The sequence below is a fragment of the Neolamprologus brichardi genome, chromosome 7 (assembly GCF_056152115.1).
Source record: "Neolamprologus brichardi isolate AB-2024 chromosome 7, ASM5615211v1, whole genome shotgun sequence".
Classification (NCBI taxonomy): domain Eukaryota; kingdom Metazoa; phylum Chordata; class Actinopteri; order Cichliformes; family Cichlidae; genus Neolamprologus; species Neolamprologus brichardi.
This window is the reverse complement of record NC_142110.1, coordinates 47899225-47912868: the sequence shown is the minus strand read 5'-3', so window position 1 is coordinate 47912868 and position 13644 is coordinate 47899225. Positions and strand designations below refer to the sequence as shown.

The following is a 13644-nucleotide window of genomic DNA, read 5'->3' as shown; positions in this document are numbered from 1 at the left end:
TTTTTAAGAATACATTTCTGAAATGGGATTCAGATCTGCAAAACAATAAACACTAATTATTTAAGAAGTTTATTCCAGTGTGAAAGATCAAGTTGTGAAAGTTTTAGTATATAAGCTTAAAATAACCTTAAATCTTCTGTATGTACCTCTTTTTAAAATGGTAAATAAACAGGTACTCCATTTTAGCTTATTGGAGACAAATCCAGAACTGCAGCTGTTCTCCTCAGCCTGCCTTTGGTCAATATGCACTTGGTGGAATACTATTGCTTGCAGCATATTAAATTAACTGAATTGTTTCTGGGTGTGATAAATTATCTGAGTGTGTGATAAATTGGCACCCTATCATAATTATATTTGCATAATGTTTTTTCTGCTTCATTTCCGCTCCTACATGTGCTGGAAATTTCTTAGCAACTCTCAGGCAAGATCTGGAAATAATTGCTAATATTCATTGTCTTTGGAAACTGTTAAAAGTTAAACATCATTTTACCATGGAGACACCTCATCACTGCCTGACTGTGCAATCACTGGGTGTCATTAATAATCATAAAAAAAGAATAATAGTATGGCAATTGAATATATCCAGAGTTAATGGTTTTGTGATTATATTATAACCATTATGTTTACTATAAGGATGTTCTAAATATGAAAAATAACACAAGAGATCTACACAGAAAGTGGGGTTAACCCTGGAACAGTTTGTCTCTATATTCTATTTAAAGTTACAACACAAGTATATTTCACTATGTTGGATTCATAATGCACACACAAAACGATCTCTTCAGTCTCCAAAAGCCAGAAACAACAGGGCTCTACACACACAATCAAATTATGGACTTTTACGTTAATGTTAGACTGGCTATCAGCCTAATGCCTTCTACAACAATAACAGTAGTCACAGTGTCACTTGCATGCTCCATGACCTCTAACAGGTGGTCCCATGTTAGCCATTAAACGTTATCCCAGAACGCGATTAGAACAGTGTAAAAACCTTTTGTAGACATACATAACTCTTCCAAGATGGCGCGGCCACGTCCAGACGCCTTCCTGACCGCTCCGCTCCGACTGGCTACATTTTACTGTGTGTTATACTTGTATAACTATGCATGTGACAAATAAAGAACCTTGAACCTTGAACCTTGAACATAAAGTAGGACTCATAATTACTTACTTTATTAACAGAGAATAAATACAAAGTTTAGGCCTATCTGTTTCACAAACCATATCCATTATACTACGACATAAGAAAGAGTGCTTTTCCTTCTTTCTTTCTTTCTTTCTTTCTTTCTTTCTTTTGTTTTAAACAAACACATTTTGAAACAATGGGTCATACCTAACAACACTCACTCACTGAGGTCAGTCCTTTCCTTGCTCAGAGGTCCTCTGACAATTTTTAAAGTTACTGGTAAGGTAGGAGTTACTATTCAATTCAGTTCAATTCAAATCAGTTTTATTTATATAGCCTCAAATCACAACAACAGTCACCTCAAAACGCTTAATATTGCAAGGTAAAGACTTCACAATAATAAAAAGAAACCCCAACAATCAGACAACCCCCTATGACAAGCACTTTGGCAACAGTGGGAAGGGAAAACTCCCTTTTAACAGGAAGAAAAATCTGGCAGAACCGGGCTCAGGGAGGGCAGCCATCTGCCACGACTGCCACAAGGCCTAGAGGGTACACCCTGGACAGGTCAGACACAGACAACCATTCACGCTCATATTCACACCCACGGGCAATTTACAGTTTCCAATTAACTTATCCCAACTAGCTGCATGCCTTTGGACTCGAGACATGCGAGACAACAGTGCTAACCACCTTGCCACCATGCTGCCCCCATTAGTCTATGCTGGGAAAATCGTGAAAGTCTCTTTAAGATATTCTCACAATACAACCACTAAAGGTGTACTGTGAGAACATCCAAACGCTAAATGTAGTTATGAGAAACTCCTCCCAAGGTTATATCACTTAAAAAACTTGGACCTTGAAGTGTTCACAAAGCATTATAGAGGTACATTTTGAGAGAGGTTAGAGTGTATACAGAAAAGAAAAACTTAACTAATCTAGGACTTTTTAAAGTTACTTTAATCAAAAGCAGTATTTGGGGCGATCATGGCTCAAGAGTTGGGCGTTCATCTTGTAATCAGAAGGTTGCCGGTTCGAGCCCGGCTCCGACAGCCTCGGTCATTGTGTCCTTGGGCAAGACACTTCACCCGTTGTCTACTGGTGGTGGTCAGAGGGCCCGGTGGCGCCAGTGTCCGGCAGCCTCGCCTCTGTCAGTGCGCCCCAGGGCGGCTGTGGCTACACTGTAGCTTGCCGTCACCAGTGTGTGAAAGGGTGGATGATTGTGTATAGTGTAAAGCGCTTTGGGGTCCTTAGGACCAAGTAAAGCGCTATACAAATACAGGCCATTTACCATTTATTTCTTTAAGTCTTATCTTGCTTATCATTTCCCGCTCTCAGTCTGCCCTGTGCTTTTCTTGAGCACAAAAAAAAAAAAAACTTTTCAGTTGGTGTTTCCTGTTGGGAATAGGCTGCATGCGACTGTAGCATTGTTACTTATTAAACATTTACTCACAGAATACTTTATCCAAACATTTTTTGGAGTCTTGTGTCATAATGGATAAGGACATCTAAAATATTATTTTAAGCCAGGTTTTGTTCCTAAATGTCGGGACGTAGACTTATTTGTGATTACCAGTCAGGAGGCTCAGCCTGTCTGGAGCAGTTGGAGGTCAGAGCTTGGCCTGCAATGTTCAGCTGGCGCAGCACGGGGAGACACATTCATATTTTATTCTGGCCCGTGGCAAAAACCAAGCTATAGATAGAACTTTATTCTTGCCTCTGCAAGCAACACAGGCCTTAAAATATGCAAGTAGAAGGAAAGACCAGAAAGGGAAAGTGTCTAACGATGGGACATTAGATGTTTTCAAGTAGTTGAGAATGTTCAAATGTTCTTTGAACATACAACATTTTCATTTTTTATTGTCTTAACGGCAAAGTCAAACATGGATTTTGTTCCTCTGAAGCATATTCATCTCACAAACTGAGGCATTTTTATATAATTATTACATCTTACTGCCCAGTGGATGTAAGGGCTTCTAATTCTCATCAATGTACAGTTTAAATCAAAGTTTCAGCATTGTTTAACTATGAAGATTTCACCCTTTTTGTGCTATTCCCCTGTGTTTTTGAATTTGTCTTTGTCTCTGAATATTTTGCTTATCATTATCATCCCTTCCCTTTTCCACCCCACTGTGCTCTTCCTACTGAGTCTCTTATCTGCATCTCATTCTAGTCATCACTTCATTTCTTTTTTCTTTAACACCAGTGGCGACCATTGTCTACCCATATCTATTCTGCCCTTCTCAGGCTCCCTTTTAGCTATTCTTCATTCGTGTCTGGATCCCTTGTCTTCTCTGACACTTTTGTCTTTTCCTTTGTTTCTGTCTAACCTTTTACTCTCTCTCATGTACATGTCAGACTTCCAGAAGCACTGCTGTGAAGGCTTTCCCAGACAGCTACACTGGACTGTTCATATTGAAATAATGACAAATGTATTAAATCACAGTGGGAATCAGAGCTAGGGTGAACTCCCTACCCTATCCAACCCCTACCCACAACCCCACACAACCATCCCACTCACCCCCATTGATCTTCTCTGTACCCATTTGCTCCCCAAGCTGTGAAAGACGAGAGAAAACCAGGGGAATAGAGATGTGACTAGAGGAAGTGCATGTGCATGTGTCTGCATGTGCGTCTGCGTGTCAGAGGTAAAAGCACAGAAAATATGTGAGAAAGTGAGTAAGAGACTGAAACATAATAAAAAAATTGAAATCTGCAGGAATTTAATTTCTTGGGCTCTCAGCTTCTTTTCTTCCTGCAGACTTTCTCCAAATTAAAGCGGCAGGGGTTTGTAGGGTCTAAAGATCTACACAAATATTCCTGTCATTTCCCTTGTGACTGCATGCCTCCGTGAATATGAATGCTGTTTGGCTTCTAGGCAGGATGGCTAAGAATAGGAAAGATACATAACTTACTCTAGATGTTAAAACATGTATGTGAAAGAGGTAGGCTTGAATTGAAAGTAGATACCACAACAATTTTTTTTTAGGTCTATCCATGATTTTTGTTTTTGTTGTTGCTGTTATTTTTTTTTTTTTATTTGTTTGTTATGTTTTCTGTTATGTGGATGTTGAGGCCCTATCAGATTTCAGTTCATGAAAACTCATGTTGGATTCTTTAAGCCTATGCAGGACAAGTCAGCCTAACGCGCTTGTTATAAATGACCTTTATAACAAGCAGTTTGTATTGAAATGTGGTATAATATGACAAGCAACCTATTGTCAGCTGCTAAGATACAATTTAGTGTGCATGTATAGAAACAGAGCCCAAGCCATCTCCTAAGCTCCAATACATGCTTTATCACCACCTGCCTCAGGGCATGGGACATGGATGAGAAGCCTGAAAATGTTGCCTTGTGTTTCACTGACTTTCCGCAGAGAGGAAATGTCTTTTGAGCCTAAGAGAAATAGGGTCAAGCACTATTTATAGACAAAGAGTCATGGTTAAAGATTACAAACAGTAATTCCCATGGGCTGTATCAGCAATTTAGTGGAAGATGGCCTAGTCATTGTTCATTTGGCTTGTTGGAGGAGCTGATCCTTCAATGCACTTTTTGCTGACAGAACAAATGTTTCTCTTCCTGGTGCTGGATTTCATTTTCTGTCAAGGTACAGGCATGGTTGTATCAGATTTTTACCCAGCGGTACAATTTTAGAAACCTCTGCTTCTGCAAATTACTGATTTACCATCAAGTTTTGCTGTGGAAAAAAAATGTCATGATACATTAGTTTATGCAATCTGCCCTGGTGATTGTGACAGCATCAACCACCATTATTTTGTTCTACTATTTTCAAAATATTTTCACCTTACTTAATATTTTGATAAAATATTCAAACGTCTTGTCCTAAGTTAACAATGACAATTCAGTCTGCGTTATGATCCCAACATTTTGCTAATTCGTGTTGCTAGCTTTCTTTTGTAATTACTGACACATTTGTCAATGTTAAAATGGAATAATTTAGATAAAATCTAACACTCTAGTTGAGTTTTGTTTCTACAAAAATTGGTTGGAAAAAATGGATAGGTTTGGAAAAGCACTCCAAATGCCATCAACAAAAGAAAAAGCAATCTGAGTAAATCTTGTTAATTATTTGTACTGATTTTACTTATTTGTTGATGAACACTGTTGGCACTGAATAGTTTGCAAATGCAAGCGCTTTTTGTTTTGCCTGAGTAGTGATGCTTTCCTGTCACCTTACTGCAACCTAATGAGAACACCAAGTACATGTCCATCAGAAAGCAAATTGCAGCATATTTTACCTTCCTCGATCCTATTTTAGTGGATTGCTCAACCATGAGCTCCCAGGGGAAGAGTTGCAGAAGATGGAGGAGGAGAAACAGGCAGATTGCAGTATGTTTGGAGTGGACACTTCAGACACTTTCCTCTCAGATAGTTTCCATGGTCATGGCAGTTTAAAAGGACAGATTTTGTCTTTGAGATATTAACATTTAGCTAGTATGTAAGGTAATTTATTAACAAGCTTTGAATTAGCCTATTTTGTGACTGTAATGAAAATAGTTGGTGTGATTTTCACTATCATTATATCAATATGAAGTCCAGTCTAAATGTGAAAGCTGGGTTTGGAGATCCCTCTGTGCAAACCGCTCTGCTTTCCATGCAACTACTTCCTCCATGAAGAGGAAGTTGGAAGTAAAAGTGGGTAGAAGTTAAGCTATCTGTAAATATTTATATACAAAAGCAATTGCATGCCAGCTAATACACACTTTTGCAAAAGCCTGCATAAACCATAAACAAGCAGAATTGTGCATCCGAACAATAACAGAAAATTGAGAATTGTTATTGCCTTGTAGTGGGCATCATGAGACCACCAGGAATAAGTTGACTGAGGCAGCATGCTGTTGACATCCGCTGCTTATGAGACACTGTTAACACATACTCAGCGCTGATAAGGGAGAAACTGCAGATAAGGGAGATGAAAAGGAGAAAATTGAGGCAACAGAGCTTTAGCTGACATTGAACTCAAAATGAGAAGTCGGTGGACTTGGGGTCTAGGGAGAAACAAATGTCAGAATAAAATATCTTGATAGTTTTCTCTGGCAGAAATGAGAAATGAAGAGCGACCCGAAAAATAGGAAGAGCTTATACTGGAGAAAGACAACAGGAAAAAAATACAGGCAAACATATTTTTGTCATTCCTGTTGTATACAATACTGAAGTATACATCCATAATTTCATAATTACATTTGTTATTGTTATTTTAAGATTTTGTATGTTTCTTTGAGGGGAAAATGTAGGAGAAAGTTTCTTGACAACCTTTCGAGACAAATTAAATTTATTTCAAGGAGACTGTGGGTCTAAGCACTTCTGTTTGACCTAGCATTTATTCTTTATTCTCTAACATTTATTCTCCCTTGGGATCTAAAAAAGAAACAGATAAAGACTTTTAAACCATGAAATATGCATGCAAGCAGTTAACCTTAAACATGGTATCACAACGTCTCCTCAGTCATGACAGATCAAAGCCTATATAACAGATTCCCCGCCCTTGTTGTTTGTTTGCTGACTATGAGGACCAAACACTAGCATGAATGCCACAGCTAATGGCTGAGGCTAATATGCATCTGGTCACTTTGGGGTCCAGTATAGTGGTGGACTTGAAAGAACCGGATATACAGAACAAAACCTTTTTTTTTTCCTGCACTGATTATCAGTGCATATTTCTTCTTAACAAATACATACAATACTGCCATTTTCCTAAGACTTACACTGAAGTTGTGAGTGTTTTTACCCCCTTAGGCTACCTTTAGGTCAACTGCATGTTGGCTGCCTTCTGGGCATCTGGGATCTCATCTGTACACAATGCTGTATCTTGACTACTATAGCTAGAGGCTTTTGATTAAATTTTCTTGACGTGGTTTGGGTCAACCATTTGTATAATGTTACTTAATTTGTTTGCTTTATTTATGCTTTTATGATTAAAAATTGTGTTTTGGAACATCTAACCAGAGCTGTCTCTTCCAGAAAGATGATGTCTTATCTATGGGACACTAGAGCTCAGCTCAAATAAAAACCTGTGATAGATTAGGAACTGATTTATGGGACAGCAGTTCCCGCAACCAGTACCCCGCTTTCCTTTAATTTGTCACACAGCTGTGTGTAAACAATGAACAACAGCATCGTGTTTGCTTCTCTTTTAATTTTAGGTTAAAAGTTCATGTGTTGCATAATCGATATTAATGTTTAATATCAGTTATGTAGCAGCTGACACTGCTGCATAATTGACATTGCCTTTGTCATTACGTGTTTATAAGTATTGGATCACTAAATAGGCTAACAACCAGACAGAAGAGCTTAAACACACGGTGGCCAGTGTGCTTCATTATTGCTGTTTACTGTGTCCGAAGAAAGTTACACAAAAGTAGGAATTATCTAGCACAGGCTAATACTGCATGGTATTGTTTTGTTTTAATATGAAGGACCAAATAATTATTCAAACATTTAAAAAAAGGTTTGTCTGTTACAAGCTGGACATTATGAACACAATTCTTTGCATCTGCTTTTTGGCATGAACCTGGAGCACAAATAAGGATCTGTTTGGGGATGAATGGTGTCTAGAAATTTAAAAAGAACACCTAAATTTAAATGCATGGGCATAAACCAAAATGCATGTATGCCTCTATCTCTTCCTCTTATCTATTGCATCAGGTTGTATTTTGATGTGAAATAATAATAGTATATTCAACTTAGTTTAATCACACATGTTTAGAAATAAATACTTATGACTCAAAGACATATTATTCTGTTACTGGTTCCATTTAAAACCAAAACTACGCCCAAAATCTATTTTTTAAATCAAAATCTGTGTAAATACTTAAATAACTTGTCACTTTAACCTCCATTTTCTTCATTTCCCTCTTCTGTTTTTGCCCTCTCATTAGCATGTATGATGCACATTGACTGGGAGCCACTGGATTACTCAATAAAGTAACACCCTGGCCAAGGAGCTTAAAGATATTGTGTCCAGTGAACTTCATTATTGCTGTTTACTGTGTCAGACAAAGTAATAAAGTTACAAATATACAGTGGGGCAAAAAAGTATTTAGTCAGCCACCGATTGTGCAAGTTCCCCCACTTAAAATGATGACAGAGGTCAGTAATTTGCACCAGAGGTACACTTCAACTGTGAGAGACAGAATGTGAAAAAAAAATCCATGAATTCACATGGTAGGATTTATAAAGAATTTATTCGTAAATCAGGGTGGAAAATAAGTATTTGGTCACCTCAAACAAGGAAAATCCCTGGCTCTCACAGACCTGTAACGTCTTCTGTAAGAAGCTTTTCTGTCCCCCACTCGTTACCTGTATGAATGGCACCTGTTTGACCTCATCATCTGTATAAAAGACACCTGTCCACAGCCTCAACCAGTCAGACTCCAAACTCCGCCATGGCCAAGACCAAAGAGCTTTCGAAGGACACCAGGAAAAGAATTGTAGACCTGCACCAGACTGGGAAGAGTGAATCTACAATAGGCAAGCAGCTTGGTGTGAAAAAAATCAACTGTGGGAGCAATCATCAGAAAATGGAAGACATACAAGACCACTGATAATCTCCCTCGATCTGGGGCTCCACGCAAGATCTCATCCCGTGGGGTCAAAATGATCATGAGAACGGTGAGCAAAGATCCCAGAACCACACGGGGGGACCTGGTGAATGACCTGCAGAGAGCTGGGACCAAAGTAACAAAGGTCACCATCAGTAACACACTACAACGGCAGGGAATCAAATCCCGCAGTGCCAGACGTGTTCCGCTGCTGAAGCCAGTGCATGTCCAGGCCCGTCTGAAGTTTGCCAGAGAGCACATGGATGATACAGCAGAGGATTGGGAGAATGTCATGTGGTCAGATGAAACCAAAGTAGAACTTTTTGGTATAAACTCAACTCGTCGTGTTTGGAGGAAGAAGAATACTGAGTTGCATCCCAAGAACACCATACCTACTGTGAAGCATGGGGGTGGAAACATCATGCTATGGGGCTGTTTTTCTGCCAAGGGGACAGGACGACTGATCCGTGTTAAGGACAGAATGAATGGGGCCAAGTATCGTGAGATTTTGAGCCAAAACCTCCTTCCATCAGTGAGAACTTTGAAGATGAAACGAGCCTGGGTCTTCCAACATGACAATGATCCAAAACACACCGCCCGGGCAACAAAGGAGTGGCTCCGTAAGAAGCATTTGAAAGTCCTGGAGTGGCCTAGCCAGTCTCCAGACCTCAACCCCATAGAAAATCTGTGGCGGGAGTTGAAAGTCCGTGTTCCTCGGCGACAGCCCCAAAACATCACTGCTCTTGAGAAGATCTGCATGGAGGAATGGGCCAAAATACCAGCTACTGTGTGTGCAAACCTGGTAAAGACCTATAGTAAACGTTTGACCTCTGTTATTGCCAACAAAGGTTATGTTACAAAGTATTGAGTTGTATTTTTGTTATTGACCAAATACTTATTTTCCACCCTGATTTACGAATAAATTCTTTACAAATCCTACCATGTGAATTCATGGATTTTTTTTTCACATTCTGTCTCTCACAGTTGAAGTGTACCTCTGGTGCAAATTACTGACCTCTGTCATCATTTTAAGTGGGGGAACTTGCACAATCGGTGGCTGACTAAATACTTTTTTGCCCCACTGTATATGCAAAGCTAACAGAGGGGTGATGCTGCATGGCGTTATTTTTTTATGTGAAACACCAAATAGTATTTCATCTAGAATAAAGCTGTGTCTGAAACAAATGGACATTATGAACATAATCCTTTGTGTGTAATTTATCAAGGGTGTGTATCTGCTTGGTGGCTTGAAGATAGGACACATAAGGCTCTTTTTGGGGATGTGGTGGTTTCTAGAAAGCATAGTTATATTCAGCTCAGTTTAACCACAAATGTTTTGAAACAAATACATATGACTCAAAGATAGTATTTTGTTCTCTAGCAACCTGCATTGCCTCTGCTACTGGTTGCATTTAAAATCAAAATCAGTGTAAATACTTCTGCCTCCTCACCTTAACCTCCATCTTCTTCATCTCCCTCTTCCTCTGCTTTTGCCTCCTCATTGGCATGTATGATGAGCATCGACTGGGAGCACCACATCACCATTATTCATGGACAGAGCGAACCTCAGAGCCAGACTGACAGATCAAAAGATGATGATGATAGGTGGGGGTACTGGTAGTTGGGGTGATGAATGGCCACATCATTTGGAGTTGGCTGTACTGTAAGTTTGGGGACAGAGCTGTTTTCACAGTTTTCCTTGAAGGATTTCTTTTTCAGCCACTGTTAATGCCTACAGACAGTGAAATCATTAGAGGTTGCATATATTGAAGGCCTAAGATGTGTCAAAAGCATTGTATAACACACAAGCACACTTTATATATTATAATATATATATATTTATATATGTATGTATGTATACAATCTATCTATTATATATATATATATATATATATATGTATATATGTGTGTGTGTGTGTGTGTGTGTGTGTATGCATATGTGTGTGTGTGTGTGTTTATCTAATGTTTCAGTTTCAACCTTTTTGTGTGCTTCAGAAGCAATGAGAGGAAAATAGTCTAAACTCGTAATGTTTTCTGTTCTCTTTTTTGTTGTTGTAAATGAGCCAGGACATCTGAACAAGTCATAGAAATCGTTTGTCCTTTCTATTGTTAAATTCAATCTGTAAAGAAAAAAACCTGCTCTTTCTGTTCTCCCTGCTTTCCCCACAACCAGTTGTTTTGGAGTCATTCATCAGGAAGAGTGAAACTGAGCCATCAGGGGAAGCGCTGGCAGGATCCCTGTAGAGATGAGGCAATATTGAATTGATGGAATCATTTAAAGTCCAGGAAAAAACAACAAACATCAAAACAAAACACCCCTCACCAAAAAAAACCCCTAAAAAAAATGAAAACTGACTAGATGTCTTTTCTTTTCTTTTCTTGATACAGTGTCAACACAGGCACACAACCTAGTGTTACATGCATATCAGACATTAATCCCCCATCTTTCCTAAAAAACAAAAAAGAAAGCAAGCTACATTTGTTTTGCTTCTTTGCATCCGTGCATATCTCTTTAGAATATCTTGAGCATTTGTCACAGTGTTACTTTAAAGCCTTTTGACATGGCTGCCATTTTGACTTTGCATCTCTTTTTCGTAGCCATTGACCCAAACACCGAGTCAGTCGAGGATTTGATGCAGAGATTCCAGGACAGTTTCCGTGTTCCCAACACGCCAACAGACATGTCTCACTACCAGCATGTCATGCACAGCTCGTCAACAGGCCGCCGGAGGGTCCTGAGCCACACCAGAGGTAGGACACAAAGTCATTAAAAAATTTGAAGTTTTTGTTAAAAACATACTACACACACCACAAGAGGATTTGCATGTTCCTTTTCATTTTACGCTATATACTGGACAGTATGTGTTAATCCTTTCCACTTGATACTAATAGTTTGAGACCTAAGTGATAATGATGGGGTGATAATTTCTTCATTTTGTTTGTTGTTTAACAATAACGATACACAGGACAGTTTATTACCAGTGCATTCCATCTGTATTCCTCTGGGTAATTTCCAGTCCAAATAATCTATATATTAGTATATTAGTAGTCATTAATCATTTATCTGTGTCTGTGCATACACAATCACAAGTTTGTCCACAGAAAATTATGCAGAATAACTAGACTATCCAGTTTTGATTTCAGTTCATTATTCGGCATTCACATCTTTGGTGCTTTCATTGCTTTAGCATAATCATCATAGAGGTCACATGCACAATGCATTTAACCTACAGTATCAGGCTTTCATTTATCCACTACAGTGCATAAACATACCATCACTTGTTTATGCATTATAAGAATCACTTCGATTACGTTCTGCAGTATCATGTTTAAATATTGACTATACAGTCAATATTTCAATCAATTATCATCAATTATCATTTCTGTCAGTTTATAATTTGTTTGGCTTTATTTCATCAAATATGATTTGGAAGAACAAGTTTACTCCAGTATTTAGCAGAAATTTACCCAAAATAAATAGGGCTTCTTATCAGAAAGAATAATCTGAAAAAAGTTCTAATAAGCATAGTAAGGTAGTCTAGTGCAGTGTTTCCCAACCACTGTGCTGTGGCACATAGGTGTGCCGTGAGAAATGATCAGGTGTGCTCTGGAAGATTATCTGGTTCCACCTGATTAGTACTCTAAGCTAGCGGTCCCCAACCTTTTTTGCACCACAGACCAGTTTATGTCCGACAATATTTTCACGGACCGGCCTATAAGGTGTCGTGGATAAATACAAAATAAAACCAGTACCAGTACCAAAAAAAAAAAAAAGTTTTATTCATAACACACGGGAAAAGACCCAGGGAAACCGAATTAAAGATAAAAACAAAAAAACAAAAAAAACGATAAAAAACAACTCAACTCCTCAACTCTTGTGGCCCAAACCAAACGACCGGTCCATGGGCCGGGGGTTGGGGACTGCTGCTCTAAGCGACCTGCATGAGTAACGGGCAGAACAATTACATTCTCTTCCACTAGAGGGCAGTACAACTACCTGCTCTAATTAAATGTGTTGACAACTGCCAGTAAAACAGAAGAAGACGAAGAAAAAATTACATAATAGTCATACCATGAGGGAGACAATCCAGCTAGGAAATGGATAAATATTTGAAACGAAAAAATTAAGGCTTTCATCTGGGTCCTGCTGAAAATTTCGACCCAGATGAAGGTCCTTGCATGAGTCGTGATCAGAAGAAAGCAAAAAAGGTAACTGAACCAATTCCGCTATGGCTGGTGCACGGGGAAAAATTATCAATATGCTTTTTGTGACATTTTTGTTTGGTGGTATGCCATGGCTCCAAAAGGTTGGAAAACACTGGTCTAGCATATACCCTAGACAGTTATCACCATAAAGTTAGCATCTAATGTACTACATGCATTTCCTTTGCTGTTATGCATTACTTATGTAGTAGATATAATCTTTCAATTCACATGGTTGAGGTCTATATTCTTAGTAAAGAACACTTATTTTTTTCCTCCTCTCTAATATAGGTAAAGGTTAAGTTTACCATTAAATCCATGTAGCCTCAACTACAAAGAAGGGTGTCATTAAGAGATGTCCTCTCTGGTGTCAATAGTAAGAGTCTAATTTGAGAGCATATAATTAGAGGTGAAACAGTGTCCCAAGTGTAGAAGTATGGGCCACTATTGCAAACGTGATAATAGAAGAAGCACTTACTATCAGCAGTTAAAGGGGAAAAGTTATTGGTCATATCTATTGGTTAGTGCTGCATAAGGGAAATTAATTAATTACATCGGATTTAATGAGAAGCGCCAAGGAAAGTAGATTGGTTGACAGATGCTTTTCTATTTTCTATTTCTTAGCTTGGTAGAACTTTTTATTTGTACTTGGAATATTTAGAATTTTTATTAATTCTCTTTTCTGCAGTGTGTATTTGCATATGCCTTCACACACACACACACACACACACACACACACACACACACACACA

The 13644-nt window shown here is 38.6% G+C and overlaps 1 protein-coding gene across 1 annotated transcript in view; it reads left to right on the top strand.

The window, feature by feature from the left end:
* astn2 (astrotactin 2) overlaps window positions 1-13644 on the top strand; it is a 278673-nt gene that overhangs the window by 86284 nt on the left and 178745 nt on the right. The window contains exon 4 of the mRNA XM_006788981.2: window positions 11288-11440. Coding sequence (XP_006789044.1) covers window positions 11288-11440 — 153 coding nt within the window. The remainder of the gene's footprint in view (window positions 1-11287; window positions 11441-13644) is intronic.